Source organism: Bidens hawaiensis, unplaced genomic scaffold (genome assembly GCF_021521415.1).
Source record: "Bidens hawaiensis isolate Kalapana, Puna unplaced genomic scaffold, B.hawaiensis_p1.1 tig00007515_1, whole genome shotgun sequence".
Lineage (NCBI taxonomy): Eukaryota > Viridiplantae > Streptophyta > Magnoliopsida > Asterales > Asteraceae > Bidens > Bidens hawaiensis.
Genome location: NW_027491526.1, coordinates 755,442 through 772,500, shown reverse-complemented (window position 1 = coordinate 772,500; position 17,059 = coordinate 755,442). Strand labels below are relative to the sequence as shown.

Here is a 17,059-nt window from a genome sequence, read left to right as displayed (position 1 = left end):
TCTACTCTAATTGGCAACGAGACAGTGGATTGATTCCTACACCTACAGGGCTCAGGTTCCTTCCTCCTCTAGTCCGAATCAAGATGGCTCCTCTCGATCTTGTGATGCCTTCGGCCCAAAATGATCCAGATAGCTGCCTTTACTTTTAGATTAGTCAAGGGAAAGCTTATGAACGGTTCCGAAATGACACGCTATTCCGTCTCATCCTTTCGCCCCGGATGGTAGGAATAAGATAAAGGAGGAGGACTTTTTTTACTTCAACCGAGGAAGACTCGCACCCGCGTCTTTGTTTAAATCACTGGTAGTTCGGGCAGGCCCGCAGGACTGGAATTCTGAAAAGAAGGAATGTCTGGCTTTTCCTATTCTAGTGCAGGTTCTTGCTCGGTATAAATCGCTTCACTTTGAGTGGGCTTGGCCCGCGCCTTGACAAGGCTGTTGCCCTTCCTTCCACCCGTAGAGAGAGCCAGAGTTAGGCCTTTGTATGACAGATTTCTTGATAGTAGGATCAATGATCTTTAGTTTCATTCAGGATCGACATGCCCCAGGTTTGAAGAATTCGATGACAGGCCTTCGCTGCAAAAGATCCCGGAATTGGTCGATTCGGAATCGGCTAGATTGGATAAAGGGTTGTTTCGTCGATAGCATTATCTGATGTGGGATGCGTAGTAGCTGTTGTCACGGTAGGGGTCCCTAAGGCGGGAATTGTCCTAAAGTAGCCATAGCGTTGATTGCTCTCCTTGTTCTATTATATGGGCGAATTATCTTAACGAAAGCTTTCTTTTTGGCCCTCGTGTGAGGGTTGTCATAACTTGTGTCTATCCGCTGTTAAATGACTTCACTTAATAGAGTCCTAAGGGCAGTCTCTTTGAGAAGGGGCCGTATTAGTTTTTATTAGCTGTCCCAGGGAAAAGAGTAAGTATTGGCTGTTGGCATGTCCGGATATGAAAACTAATACTAATAAGATCTTTCTTGTCCTTCTACCAGTAGGTACCAGAGGAGATCGCTATGATCGTTACTGTATTCGTATCGAAGAGATGCGACAAAGTGTTCGGATCATTGTGCAATGTCCTAATCAAATGCCTAGTGGAATGATCAAAGCCGATGATCGTAAGCTATGTCCTCCATCACGATCTCGAATGAAACTATCCATGGAATCGTGCGCCGTGTGAAACATAGGTCATCGCCGTTCTTAACCGAGACTCAGGTTAAGCTCCGTCTCGGAACCTTGTGGGGTTAGGAGTAAAGCATCCCGAGGTTGGCGCATCTCGTTGAGCGTGGAGAAGCATTGGGAACCCCAATTTCTTTCTTCGGAGCCGTTTCTTTTCCCGTCCCCCCGCCCCGGCATAGCGCTTCGCTTCCGGTTCTTCGGAAGAATCAAGTTCTCCCTTCTTCATTGATCTGGGGGGAAAAGGAACCGTCTACCAGTTGGGAAGCTAGACATCAAGTAAGTGGCTTGATGAGGATAACTAAGCTGACACGCCGGAGTTGGCTGCTGGCACAACAGGGTGGTGCCTTACCGCACCGCAGGCGGACGCGCGGTAGCGTTCGTGGTGGTGCTTCAGGATTCCAATGTACTGCGTCCAAGATCAGAACGAGCTTGCCGGCGGACCACTGCCGTCCCATTCTTGAGTGAGCTGGAGCGCAGCCATCTTATCCACTGAACTAGCTAGAAGCTATCGCTTCGGGTCGAAGCACTAAAAGAAAAGGACCGGGAAAGGCGGCGGCATAGGAACCACGGGACCCCTACTAGTCAAGGGAAAACGGAAGTGCGCTACTGCGCACCAGCTGAAAAAGCCCTTTCCCTTTTAATAAAAAGAAGGTAAGCTTCATAGATCCAATCTAGTAAAGGGGCTTTGATGGATGCCCTTTGTATAGGTTGGGTTGCTGGATACGGGATCCTCGTAGTAGGCTGGACCAACATCCAACCGAGAGAGGGCAGTCTTTAGAAGCAACAGGTTGGGAAACCAAGAGAACGCTTGGCCTTTTCTTATCTTCTTCTCGCCCTAGGAGTAGGAGTAGCACAAAAAGAGGGATTAGCATTATGGACCATAAACCACTAACGCCTTCCTCGTTGGGGCTCCGTGCACTGGGAAAAGACTCTAGCGACGGGAAACCGGCCACTGGTTACAAAGCTCCAATAAGGTATCGAGAGGGCTATCACAGTCAGGTGCGAAGTAATTAGCCCTATTTGTAAAGTAGCTCTATTACTATTTAGGGAGTGAAGGCTAAAAATGGCTTGATGAAACGTTCCGTTCGCCAAGCACCGGCCCCAATCACTTGCTTATCGTAGAGGCTGTAAGTACACAGTGCCCTACAACTATGAATAGTATAGTGGGGTTGAAAGACAAGAGTGCCCGCCCCTTCTTTCTCAAGTAGGCTACTTTTTCCGGAACGCAGTCCGAGATAACCGTAACCGTGTATATATATAAATCTATCTTCGATGCGGTCTGTCCGCTTCAAGCGCCCTTTCACCTCCCAAAGAGCAAAGTTGACTTGATGAGCGCAGATGAGGAAGCGGGAGCAAGAAAACCAAGAAGATCTTTCTTGTCCTTCTACTTAAGGGGCAAAGAGAAGCGTAAGTATTAGTTTTTATTAACCAAGAAGATCTTTCTTGTCCTTGACTTGATTTTTATCCAAACCAAGAGTAAGTATTAGTTTTTATTAACTCAGATATGAAGATTTGGATCTAGCGTGTATTGCCGGAAAAAAAACAGATCTTAAATATTGACTCCAAAATAAAGTAGATCTGGATATTATTAGGGTAACTGTTTTCAGATCTATGAATTTTTAACATATGCTCAGATCTTTAAATCATAAGTTTATTGTTTATGTAAGGCCCCGTTACCGGTAGCCCTACTTTCGTGTTGGATTTACTCATAAACGCGGTTCTAAATATCAGAGTTAATTAAAACATTCGCGGAACATTAAAAACATTCAAATCATTACATTCCATAACCATAATTCTGGTCTTATCGAGCATTCATAGTCATTTAAAAACAAAACATGGTCTTTTAAAATAAAACATCATAGCAAAATCTTCAGATGCCAGCTTCGTCCAACTCTGCCATGTGTCCTCCTCAAGCTACCTGCCTCGTTCTACTCACCTGCGTGCATACTAAAAGTCAGCTACGCTGAGTGAGTTCTAGTTAATCACATAATCATACAATACCTTCTTACATTTCATACTTAACCTCTTAACTTTCTTTCATACACACATAAGTGCATATACTTTCATTCTTACTTGCATACTTTCTATACATGCATAATCATACGTTTTAGAGAGCCTTTCGCCCTATAACCTCACAGATATTATAAGGGTCTAGTCCCTAACATCACAGATATTATAAGGGTCTGGTCCCTAACATCACAGATATTATAAGGGTCTGGTCCCTAACATCACAGATATTATAAGGGTCTGGTCCCTTTGTTTCGTGTAACTGCACCATACCTGTTCATACATGCTTTCCTTGACAATACATGTAATCTCCGAAGAGCGTTCACGTACCATCATCATAACATACATACATTATGCATACATCATATATTCATACATACATCATATCTCTCATCATACTTATCAATCATATCTTAACTACCACCTGACGGTTCATGCAATATCCGAAGATCGTTCACGTGCCGTCAAGCAATCATCATACGTAAATCATACAAGGCATACACTTATCACTTAAGATAAGTGTATTCACTATCACATCGAGTATGCACACAGCCCCGAAAACATAACAAGGAAGTGGGGCTAGAAACTCACCTCAAGGCGGTTGCGTTCACCGTTTACGGTTATCCCCTTCTTTAGCTGTGCGCGACTAACTGTATAATAATTATACGTATCAATAACTATCACTACACATATCGTCTTTCTAGTTTAATTATTACATTCAACGAACGGGGGTCCGGGGGCAGCGCCCCTAGCAGCGGGGTTCTAGGGGTGGCAGCCCCTAGCGGGGTCCAAGGGGCAAAGCCCCTGGCTGGGGTTAAGCTGCCAGGTCAGCTTGGAAAAATTTTATTTTCATTAACTGTCTTAACACATTTTCCATTAGCATTTTGAATCATTGAATAATATGCTGCTTAAAAGTTCAAGGGCTTATTTGTAATTAAATCATTCTTTTCTAAGTCCAGGGACCATTCTGTCATTCTGTTAAACTTCTAGTTCGTTACTTATCCTTAACGAACTGACTTGCCATGACGAACTGGTTCTTGTAACGAATTGGAACCTTTAACGAACTGGTTACTTACACGAATTGGACTTTTAACGAACTGGACTCTTAGCGAATCAGTCCATGTAGCGAACCAGTCCAAGTAGCGAATTGGACCTTATAATTCGTTATCTCTTTTAACGAACTGGTCATAACGAATCAAGGGTAATTCGTTACCCTTTTCCCTTAACGAATCAGAAACGAATCATAGGCGAACTAGGGCTAGTTCGCTGTGTCCCCTTATGCGAATCGACTAACGAATCACCCTCAGTTCGTTAAGTCCCCATAGCGAATCACCCTCAGTTCGTTAAGTCCCCATAGCGAATCACCCTCAGTTCGTTAAGTCCCCATAGCGAACTAGGGTTAGGTCAGGAATGTCAGAACATTCCCTGACATTCCCTTTAACCTCGTACCACTATTCCGGCGCCGCCTTTCTGCCGCCTTTGCCGGAAAGCCGCCAGAAAACCGCGAACACGTCGGAAAAACGAGTTTTAACTCGTTTTTCACCGTTTTTCGTCCCGTTCGATCCAGATCTGGCTAGGGTGACCCCTAAGCTCATCATAGGTTCGGTTTATACCCGATTCCACCCGGATCTCGTGACTTAAACGGTTTAACGGTGTCGGCTCGTCGTTTCATGATTATATCTAACGGATTTAAGCTCCTACAACAAAATACTATCATACCTTGGGTCGGGATCCGTTTCTTCTTCTATATTTCGGCTAGAGTGAGAGAGAAACTAGAGAGAGAATCTTAAGTGTGTGTTTTGGATGGTGTAAGGGATATGTGTAAATGAATTAAATGGAGGATTAAGGGTATATATATTTTTGATCATGGGCTTAAGCCCATGGTCTTTCCTTCATTCCTCCATAACCCAAGTCCATAGCCCATATCCATTTACCCAACACAAGTCCATCTCGTATTCTATTCAACTAAACCGATAACGACCCGCTATAAAATAAACGAACTTTATTTTATTAATATAACCGAAAGTAGGATGTTACAGTTTAATCACAGATCTAAGGGTTTCCCCCAAAGTTTGTTGGTATTTCTTCTTGTGTATATACTTTCAGATTTGTATTTTTCTCGGGAGGAAAAAATCATAGATCTAGAATATTTGATGAACAGATATGAGAACCGAGACGAAAAACAAAGAGTAATTCATTGTCGGGTCCCACAGATGTCGACAATGAAGAAACATGGAATGGATCCGGGTCGGATCCGTGTCTAAGTTCCCCGGTCTTCGAGATGAACAAACCGACGCCTTGATCTTCTTCTCCGGTTGCTCGAGATCTGCCATAGAAAAGTGGGGAGTAGAGTTGACTGCTAAGAGTTTCCTCTTGTTTACAAACACAAAAATATGTTGGGAGCCAATGGTCTCAGAGAAGGTCCTTCAAATGAATGATGAAGACTCCTTATATAGGAACTCCATGGCTACCATCATAAAACCCTAACCATTATTGTGCCAGACCCGGTTAGGGGTTACCTCCACAAACCCCCAGCTCAATGGGCCTAGTTAGTAGACGATAATAATAATGTAATAAACATTCACAATGTAATAAATAAAAGGTCGTACCGGGTTTGACGTACCCTACACCTACACCAAGCCACTTAAATTAAATGACTAGACAATCCTCAATAGGGATGAGCAAAATCGGTACCGGTACCGATTGCTACCGGTACCGAATCGGTACCATGGTTTTAAGTTTTGGGATCGGTACGGTACGGTACCGGTATTTCCTGATTTTTTACCCTCGGTACCGGTACTATCCCGGTACCGGTACCGAACTGAACCGAATATTTCGGTACTGGTACCGGTACCAAAAATTTCCAATTTTCAGGATTGGTACCGGTCGGTACCGGTATCATCCCATGCTCATCCCTAATCCTCAATGATGACGTAGCAATACAAAGCCCAACCCAGTTTAAAGAAACTGCAAGCAAGAAGCTTTGAGAAGCACAAAAGATTGAAGCTTCAACTTCTATGGAAACGTCACGATTCCTTAGGTAAATTGGCCGAAGACATCTCGTAAAAGCGACTTAGCAATAACATAAACAAGGGAGTTTAATGTAAATATTATGACAGAGTTGCAATGCCTACCTTGGTTATCATTATCACAAAGTTGTTAGTCAACTTAGAGCATCCGCAACAACTAACCTTTAAAAACCGTCACATCAACGCCATATTAAATTACAAACTTTTCCCAAAAATTCACACTTTCTTCCACAACAACGTATATTCACAAACTGTCACATCATCACTAACCTCTACAATTAATTTATTATATCTAATTAAATTATTTTTATAGCAAATTTAGTTTTTATGATTCATATATATTTAAATACATTAAACGTTTAAAAAATATAAATTAAAAATAAAGCATTTAAAAAATAAAATACATTAAACATAAAAATAAAACATACATTAACCGAGAATAAAGTGTATATCAACTAAAAAAACAATACATCAACTTAAGATTAGACATTAGATAAAATACAAAATAATCTCAAATGTTACGTTTTAAATACTTTAAATTAAAATTTAATTTTTTTATTTTAAAAAATAAAAGTAAAAGCTTTTTGAAATAGTTAAAAAAACATATCCTCATTTATGACCTGGTGGTAGAAAACTTGGGCTCTTTAATGTAGACTCAAAACTCAAGTTCGAATCCAACTTCTATGACTTTGGGTGCATATTGTCAATCAATGAAAAGTTTGAGCTACATTTGTGCAAAGGTTGTCATTTTGAACCTTGAGCCCACCCGAGTTTTCGTCCCACCGTATGTTACGCCATAGAGTTCTGCTTTTTTGGTGAGTGTAAAGTGACAGCTAGGGGTGCAAACGAGCCGAGCCGAGCCCGAGCTCGACCAGGCTCGAGCTCGGCTCGTTTAACTTACACAGAGCTCGAGCTCGAGCTCGGCTCGTTTCGAGCTCTATTTCCAAAGCTCGAGCTCGGCTCGTGAGTAGATTTTCGAGCTCGGGCTCGGCTCGTTTACCATTTATTTGTTATTTTTTATAATTATTTTTATATATTATTTTCTATTATAATTATAGTATAAAATAATATATATATATATATATATATATATATATATATATTATTTAGTTATTTTTATTTATTTTTTATAAAAATATATATTAACAATATATATATTAATTAATAGAGCCCTGCTTGCGGTGCGCGCATATAATGTATATATGTGTGAACCCTCGGGTGGGCAAAAGTAAAATTGCACTAATTTTGACGTTATTTTACTAATCTCGTGAAAATAACGTTAAAAGTGGCGGAAGGTTAATCAGGCATCATGTGGTGGCGTTGATAGCCGAAAGACAAGGGCACATGCACCAATCAGCCGGTGTCCCGATGATTGAGTGCTATGTGCCTTATGTCCAAAGCTTGATGCAAAACTACTATCGAGCCGGGGGTCTCACCGGAAGCAGCCTCTCTATCTCTATGGGATAGATGTAAGACTGTCTACATCTTACCCTCCTCAGACCCTAACATAGCATTGCTATTGGTGGGATATACTGAGTACGATGATGATGATGATGATATTAATTAATAATTATTAAATATATAATTTAAAAAATTATATAAATGACAGACTCGTTTAGGCTCGCGAGCCGGCTCGAGCTCGATAGGTGAAGCTCGGGCTCGGGCTCATTTATTAAACGAGCTTACTTTTAGGCTTGAGCTCGGGCTCGGGCTCCGATCCCAAGTAGCTCGCGAGCAGCTCGGTTTGTTTGCACCCTTACGCCCTGTTCTTGAGTTCTTTTAAAGGAGGGAAAGGAAATGAAAACTAAGGATAGTTAAAAATGGGTGTTCTTGAGTTTTTTTTAGGATGGAAAGGAAATGAGTAGGAAGAGTTAGGAGAGATTAAATTAATGTATTTTCCCAATAAGTTATCCTCCCAAAAATGGGATGATTACTAAGGATAACTATTTTTTAATATAGTTATCCTTTCATTTCCTCTAATTTCCTTCCAACTCAAGAACACACCTAATTAAATAAAATTCCCTTCCCTTCCCTTCCCTTTCTTATCCTCCCCTCTCCTTTCATTTTCTTTCCTTGGTTAAAAAACTCAAGAACAAGGCGTCAGTGACAGCCGATGGTATAGGTTTCTAGAGGAACACCCTTCTTAAGACAACATAGTTGCCATAACCGAAATATAAAAAGTAATCGTTTTAAAGAAAAAACTAAAAAACATAAAATAATTGGTACCCACATAAATAAATTTGTTTGTGTAAACATTGGATTCATAAATAAAGCAAACCTAAAACCCACCCCCCAACTGAACTCTAGTCTACCTTTTGTACTTACCAATCAATCTTCTAGTCTATAAAGATATAATTTGAACTAGAAACGAGTTCTACAGGATAGGATAGGATGATGATGAAGTAATAATAATAATAATAATAATAATAATAATAATAATAATGAGGAAAAGAGGGCAGAATGGTCTGTGGGTAATCTGGAAGGTTGCAGCTGTTGTAAGCTTCTTCATCTATTTGCTCATTGCACTTGTTCGGATCTATTATTATTATTATTATTCAGATGATTCAGATGATGATGTTAATAATAATGTTGATTTGTTACAACAAGTAAACCCTAGAGTTGTTGCTTTCATGTTCTTAGTTCGTCGCGATCTGCCCCTTGATTTCCTATGGCATACCTTCTTCTTACAGGTACTGCTTGCTTGCTTGCTTTCATTTCTGTATGTATTATCTTAATTAATTTAGTTTAGTTGCTAATCCACATACACTAATGCAGAATGGTGATGCAGCCAATTACTCCATCTATATTCATTCCGAACCTGGTTTTGTATTCGACGAAACCTCCACCAGGTCCACCTTCTTTTATGGACGCCAATTAACCAACAGCATTAAGGTCCGCCCTCTATAATTATTATTATAATTGTTGATTATTATAGCATTCGAGTTGTCTCTTATCTTGTCCAATGATTCTAGTGGTCATGTTACAGGTAGCTTGGGGCCAATCCACTATGATTGAAGCAGAACGATTGCTGCTTCGAGCAGCTCTTCAAAATCCCGCAAACCAGAGGTTTATTCTTTTGTCAGACAGGTAAATAAATAAATAATATTCTTGTCATCGTCATCTTTGTTGTTGTTGTTATTATTATTATTATTATTTTAAGGCTGCAATTGTTGTCGTTGTAAATTGTGATGATTTAGTTATTTGAATTTGATCACAATTTCGTTGTTGTGCAGTTGTGTTCCCCTCTACAACTTTAGCTATATTTACAATTATCTGATGGGATCTTCTAAAAGTTTCGTGGACAGGTATGGTTATTACTTTCATTTGCTCTTTGCACGTTGCAAATTATCTCATCTTAGTTATACGGGGTGTTTTGATGTGCGCTTTGATGATTATTATCTGATATTGAGTAACCATTATGAAATAAGATACGGTGCACAAAATATTGCTCTGCTGCCAAACAATGTATACATAAGGGTCTATAAGTAATTTTTATCTTACTTTGAATGGTTAGTTAGTTTATTTGACATCAGATAATCATAAACAAACATAGGTTGCCCAAATACTCGAAACTAATTATTGCAACTTGCAGTTGAAGTAAACAGATAATTACTTCCATTCAAACACCCTAGTATAAACTGTTGTTGATCTGGGCTTTTATGTGTTTTAGCTTTCTTGATATGAAAGAAGGTCGCTACAATCCTAGGATGTCTTCTGTTATACCAATGAGGAAATGGCGAAAAGGCTCACAGGTTGAACCATATTTTTATCACATATTGTCTTATTTAATTTTACCTTAATTTGGTTCCTTTTAATTGAACTTTTCAGTGGATTGCTTTAATTAGAAGCCATGCAAAAGTTGTAGCATATGACGACATCGTATTTCCAGTTTTTAAGAAGTTATGTAAGGTTTGTATTTCCATTTTTGTTATAACATCAGAAAAGGACAACATATGAACATCTTGGTTTTTATTTGTTACTAACATTATTTATTTATTGTTTTTCAGAGACGTCCACCCTTAGATTATAGTAAAGGAAAACAGAATTATGTAAGTTATTACATTTTCTTGAAATCATTAGTTAAGCTCAGCCTAAAACTCAATTGTGAATTTTTTTCAAAAATATGCAGAAACTTCAGAAGCAGCATAATTGCATCCCTGATGAGCATTATGTGCAGACATTACTTGCAGTAAGAAACATTTTTTTTAATTTCTTATGAAATCTTATTCCCTTTATAATAAGGTTTAAATTTTGTGTCCTAAGATGAATGATCTCGAAGGAGAGCTTGAAAGACGAACTGTGACATACACTTCATGGATCCAGTCTGCCACAAACATGGAAACGAGAAGCTGGCATCCTGTAACCTATAACTATGCAAGTGCCAACCCTCAACAAATACAAAGAATCAAGGTTATAATATATATCATATGCTTTTCTGTCATTATTCATTTTGCTTAATAAAATGGCGAAACCACTTATATATATATATAGTATTGCAATTCCAGGATATAAACCATGTGTATTATGAGACTGAGCACCGAACAGAATGGTGCAAGACTAATGGAATATTGGTCCCCTGTTTTCTGTTTGCTCGCAAGTTCTCGAGAGACGGGGCCATGCGGCTTTTGAGTCAAGGGGATTTTGATGCATCTGCTCTGCAACATACGACTCCATGACTGGTAGGAAATATCTAGATTGAATAGCAATTTGTCATCATAGATACAGCGTATACACAGTAACTAATTGTCTAAAATAGTATGTCATTAAAATGACTTGTTCTCCCATCTTTGGGATTGTTTCTCTGAAATTGAACATTTTGCTGTAAAATTAATAATAAGGAAGTGACTGCAGTCCTGCACGGAAATATGGACTGGGTGAAAACGAGTTTGGGTTAAAGTTAAAATGGGCTGCTTTAAGAAAGTATCACTTTGGTTTGGATCCAAACGGGTAGGTTGATATGAGTTGTTTTAGAAGAAAAAAAATTATGACGGTTAGTGATGATATTTGCGGTGGGGGACAGTGGTTGCATCACGTCGGTGGTGGTTGCATTAGTGTGTTGTCACTGTGCAAATCCCACCAAGTTTTATAAATGGATGGTATCTTTTGAAGTGTTTTTATTATTTCTTTCTTTTTACTGGATTTGGTTGGTAATCACCGCATTTGTGTATAGCGTTAATTGTTATAATAATTCCAAGGCTCTCATTAGGGAAAAGAACATGTCGGCGTCAAAATAATTAACGCAAATAACAAAAACAAAAATCACCGCAATTGTATTCCAGTTTCTTTATTGATAGATTAAAAGCTTAAAGTACATGCATCAATGTATTTATTCAAGAGCTTTTCATGAAATAATCAGTGGCAATGAATTACAAGATTGAACCACTTCTTGTAAAATCTGCTTGAGGTGGTGCGACGTTAATACGAGGAAATAAGGCTTCCTTAAGCATCCACACTTTTTCACAAAAGGCGTTAATAAGTAATTTGTAAAGATGCACGTAGGAATACGCGTGTACGGTAACCGGGAAGAATGATATTATGTATAAGAAAACATTTGTCCAGCTCTGGCCACTGCTAATGGTTAGTATAAGAGTGGCTGCAGATGCTATCATCATCATTGACACCGAGAGTATCAACAAAGTGATGCCTAGCAACAGTTTATTATGAAGAGAGTACCGAAAGTCATTTAAACGAAATGAAGATGTGAGGATGGAAAGGAACACGATAACCGATGTTAAAGAGAATGTGAGAGAAAGGGCGTCAGCAAGAGCGAAGACAATAAAAAAGGTTTGTTTTTGAGAAGTGGATATCCTGTAGCTTGATTCGGGCCTCCGGGTACAGTGTATGCTGCAGCGAAGGCAACAGTGGCTATAAGAACAGCAACAATGGAGCAATTCTCAGCTGTGTTCTTCATCCATTCTTTGGCATCAGCCCGTAGTTGTGTAGTTTTCTAAAGAAGCATTTGTTTAGCTGTCTCTCCGTTAAAATTCACCTACAGTCTGGTTAATGTTGTGCATATGTTTTTCATTTTCTGCACACAGAAACTTACAATATTATGGATGCATGTCATAAAGTAAATAAATTGACATTAACTAATTAACTACATAGTACCTCAAACAAGATTAAATCGTCTCTCATTATTAAAGCTGGGTTTCTGACGTCTTCCTTGGCTTTGGTATCTTTAGCTGGTACGCTAAACATGTGCAGTAGCGAGTGTCTTTCTTTGTCTATCTTTCCACTTAGCCTCCTGATAGAATGTGCCATATTGATTACAATATCGATAATATCTGCTCTTCGGTATTTAATAGCGACTTGCAGAATGTTGCGCCCATCCCCATCAATGTGTTCTACCGCCTGAGGGTAGACATTTAGTATTTCCTTAACAATCTCTGTACAACCACCTTTTGTTGCTAGCAACAATGGAGTGTCGAGGATAGAACCAAGGTCTTTTGTTTCCGGTAGACTAGCGTTTCCTGTGTATTTATGGAACCTTGGCTTACTCAAATCCAGTCTGGACACCGTGCCCTTCCATGACTTGTCTATTTCAACCAATATCTTTACAAGTTTTATTGCCGATTCACATTTATGCTTTCTTATTCGCATTTCTTGAATCAGTGGTATCCTACTGCGTTTTTTTGTGTCGTTTTTAGGACAATCAATGTCTGAAATTCCACAAATTAATAAAAGTTAACAAATTATATATGTAATTGGAGTACATATATAAAACGGAATCACAACAAAATTTGGAACTGAGGAACCATGTCTTTTACATGTAAAAAAAGTAATAAAAAAATTATTTTTAAATGTAAAAAACGCATTTTAATATTATCTTTTTTGAGCTTTTACACATATAGAAACCATTTTCATTATAAAAAAGTTTTATAAGAAAAGTAGTTAAAAAAGGTAAAAAATAATATTTTTACAAAATTAATTTTGCTATTGAGCGTCTTCTACATGCATTTATAAGCAAAAACTCGAAAAAAGTTTATGCTAAAACTATTTTGTTGCATGTGAAATCGAGTTTTATATTAATTTTTTATATGTAAAAGACATGGTTTTCTAATTCTTCACATTTTTAAGTTTTATATGATGTTTTTTTCATTTTTATAAGGGTAGAGTTAGATTCAAATGAGAAATCCATAAAAATGAGAAATTAGGGAACCAAAATATTTATCTAGCATCCTCGACCCTCGATTTTGTGTGGTGGGGGGGGGGGGGTGGGGGATGAGTTTAGGTTTTTGGGGGGTTTGTTTTGGTTTGATAAGGTTATGTGAGGTATAGAAGATCAAAGAACATATAAGATGCACCATAAGATTAGATAGATGATTTAATATGGAGTCCTCAGTTCTCTAATGGACTCATCCCTTTATATATAGGGGTATATATATGAAATTATGAAAAGTATTTTATTGGTGATCGATAGTTTTTTTTTCTTTTTCATAATGAGAAGAGACGCTGTGGTTGAGTTAACCTTGTTTGAAGGGGAGGCTCAGAGGATGTGCGAGCCGCACCATCGACCGGGACACATAAGTTTCGGGGGCACAAACTTTTTTGTATACATATTTTATATAGAGAAAAGATCCAATACAATAATACCTTAACGTGTAATACGTACGCGAATTCATTTTTTCACAAATCGATCCATATAATCACATCCAAACATCTCGGAATCGTCAATACATATCCAATTAATCATTGGTTCACCGAAAAAAATAATTTTGGATGGTTAATCGATCAAATTTTCACTTTTTTTCACGAAAACCGTTTTTGAACGTTTTAGGTTTTTGGCTGAGCGTTTAAGCTTTTGTGAATGTTTTCTGAGCGTTTTAGGTTTTTGCCTTTGTTTTTTTTCCTTTGAGCGTCTCGCGTACCTACTGTACGTTAAGGCATTAGCGTACAGTAACTGCACCCATTACATACATATATATATATATAGGATCAGGATCATGAGAGAACCTTTTTGAAATTGAGAACCATAAGAACCATTTTAGACCACAAAAAACTCAAAAATAAAAAAAATCATAAAATAAAATATAAAAATCAAAAAAGTAAAAAACAAAATTCTTATTTTATCATCCCGGTTTCATTAAAAAAAACTCGGTTTAACTAAATTATATACACATATATATAATATATACATATATGTACATTTACATGTTTTTTTTGTACACATGTGTATAATTTAAGATAAATGATGCTGTACATATGTGTATATTACGTAACTAAAGATTAAATAAAATTATACACATGTGTATAATACAACGTTTTTTTTTTGTTTTTTTTTATTTTTTTTAATGAAACCGGAATGAAATATAAGACTTTTGGTTTTTTTACTTTTTAAAAATTTTTATTATTTTTTGTTTTATGATTTTTTTAAAATACTTTTTTTAAAGGTGTTTTTAGTGGTCCAAAATGGTTCTCAAAGTTCTCAATTTGCAAAGGGTTCTTTTATGATCCTTACCCTAAATATATATATATATATATATATATATATATATATATATATATATATATATATATATATATATATATGTTTTAGTGTTAAAAATAAGGTTATTTGCAATGGCTTATGAGATAATTACATGTTCAGAATGGTTTATGCTTATAATAAATCGGTCGATAAAGGTTTTATCCATATACATTAGCAAATAAAAAATTATCGTTAAGTCCTACGGGCCTCTTTATTTTGGCTTGGCCGAGGTATTTAAATTCTCGGAGACTGCCCTGCTTGTTTGTGTCAAATCGAGAATTAAAAATGGATGCATGCATGCATATCAGATGCAGGATCGATCCTTACAATCATATATCACCTTCTTCAAGAAGTTGTCTCCAACTCCATTATCGAACACGGAAGGGTTCAATGATAGAAGTTGAAGAGCTGTCAGCCCATCTCCGTCTTCCTCCGCAATCAATTTTGGAAATAATCTTGTTATGGAAATGGCCAGATCTGTCCGTACGTCCATATATGTATGTAAGAATAAGAGATGAGCATCATCTATTGAATTTAACAACTTAAAACAAACAAACAAACGTACGTACCAAAGTTGTGGCTGAGGATGGCTTCATGTAGTATGGTCGATTTATCACTTCCCCGAAGAAACAGCTCCACGCCTTCTCCTCTCTCCAGTACTTGATCACTGAGGAAGTGGAAAATGCCGGACTTGCCATAGCGCACTGCACGGAAGAGAGCGGTCTCTCCCAGCTTGTTGGGCTTCCACAGCAAAGAAGGGGCCCTTGCATATCTCAAATACTTTCTTATCTTCTCCATCTAAGAGAGCCTTATATAGCTCCATGTTAGTCGTCTTGTCTTCGGATACAATATTCACGTTCATTGAATTATTAGGCATATATATAGAGAGAGGGAGATTGAATTAATTAAGCCACAATATACTGGGACTAGCCGGGTGCGTTAATCTCTCTCTATCTAATAAAATAATGGATTTTTATTTATTTTAATTCAAATTCAAGTTTCAGATTTATCAGCACCCAATTGCAAGTTCTAACCCTACCAATCTCCTAAACAGGTAACTATTATTAATCCAATTCACTTATTCAATCTGTCTCACCTAAAAAGATTCAATCGATTCACCTTCACAGATTCAATTGATTCACAATTCAGTCGATCAATCTTTGTAATACTATTCACAGGTTCAATCACTATTATATTCAGATCCTAAAATTCGTTTTTTTTTTTTTGTATAAATGATTATTCCTTTGATATCTAATACTATACATATTCGTTTTCATTAACAAAGTTACGCATATACCAACCTATTTATGTCTTATTCAACCCGTGTTATTTTCAGACCTTGAGGGTAGGGCTGGTTAAGATCCTTGGTAGGTTTGGTGAGTACGATTCGCAGGTTGATTATAAAGCAAGTACATGTTTGGCTGGTATCACTGGTAATATAGGTATAGAATAATTATAAAGCAAAAAAAAAAAAAAAAGTAAGAAGTTATTGGTGCTAAATTGACTTTAATAATTCCCTTCCATGCAAATGAAAACTGAACTGATATTCCTAATGTGATCTATTGTAGCTTGATGCACTTATACAATATACCACAAATACCCTCTAAACCAATTTTGACATGTTTCAGTTAACAAAAGATTTCAGATTAACAATGTCTGTTTCACCAGCCTGTTTTACCGTTTATGATTCGTTTAACACGTTTACAAATTACAACCTGGTTACAGCCCATTTAAATAAATGGGCTACACGGTTCATGTTGTGCGAAATTATTTGTTCGGATTAAGGTTGATGACTTGATGTTTTCTGCACAAACAAACATATATAAATTGTGTTCGGGTTCATTAATTATGATTATGGTCTTTTAGGTGTTCCTTATTTAAGAGAAGATGAAGTGTTGAAGGCTGGCGGTAATCCCGGTGTTCCTTATTTTAACCGTTGCTCATGTGATCTTTATGCAAATTAAATTCAATATTATATGTTTTTCAATATGATAATTTCTTAAAAATGTTTGGTTCTCTAGAGGTTGTGATGGATTTTAAAATGCCAAGAGAGGTTATAGAAGTTCAGTGTCATAAAGGGTAAGTGATTAAGTTCCCTTTATGTTCTTTTTTGTTAGCTTATCATATAATCTTTAACGGTGGTGTCTATAGAGTTGTATTTTTTTTAACTACTGGGTTGATATGTAAACCTTTTTTTAACCCAGTGAGTCTCATAGTCATGATGGTTCTGAAGTCCCAATCTTGGTACTAAGTTTTTGAATAAATAGACTAAAATCCATTATTATAAATTTTTAGGCATATTCTTTTCTCACTTTCAGGTTCAGCAATCGTTTAATGTTGCCTATTCATGTCCTATCTCCACAAGCTTCTCATTCTTCCCAAGAGGTT

The 17,059-nt window shown here is 37.4% G+C and overlaps 1 protein-coding gene and 1 pseudogene across 3 annotated transcripts; one reads left to right on the top strand and one right to left on the bottom strand.

The window, feature by feature from the left end:
* Positions 1-8,631: 8,631 nt before the first annotated feature.
* Positions 8,632-11,649, top strand: LOC143635505 (glycosyltransferase BC10-like). Of its 2 annotated transcripts, XM_077103325.1 has the most exons (10): positions 8,632-8,894; positions 8,980-9,096; positions 9,191-9,291; positions 9,438-9,509; positions 9,875-9,956; positions 10,033-10,113; positions 10,212-10,253; positions 10,334-10,393; positions 10,468-10,614; positions 10,710-11,649. In XM_077103325.1, the coding sequence occupies exons 1-10, from the start codon at positions 8,646-8,648 to the stop codon at positions 10,878-10,880; spliced, it is 1,122 nt and encodes a 373-aa protein (XP_076959440.1). In that variant the 5' UTR covers positions 8,632-8,645; the 3' UTR covers positions 10,881-11,649. The 2 variants fall into 2 exon arrangements, with proteins under 2 accessions (XP_076959440.1, XP_076959441.1); XM_077103326.1 differs by lacking the exons at positions 10,468-10,614; positions 10,710-11,649 and having other exon boundaries at positions 10,033-10,108; positions 10,334-10,383.
* LOC143635458 (uncharacterized) lies at positions 11,571-15,469 on the bottom strand (annotated as a pseudogene). Its single transcript, XR_013154058.1, has 4 exons — positions 15,241-15,469; positions 15,012-15,148; positions 12,313-12,888; positions 11,571-12,232 (listed from the first exon to the last, which is right to left on the bottom strand). The product of XR_013154058.1 is annotated as an uncharacterized LOC143635458 (transcript).
* Between the last annotated feature and the right edge of the window lie 1,590 nt (positions 15,470-17,059).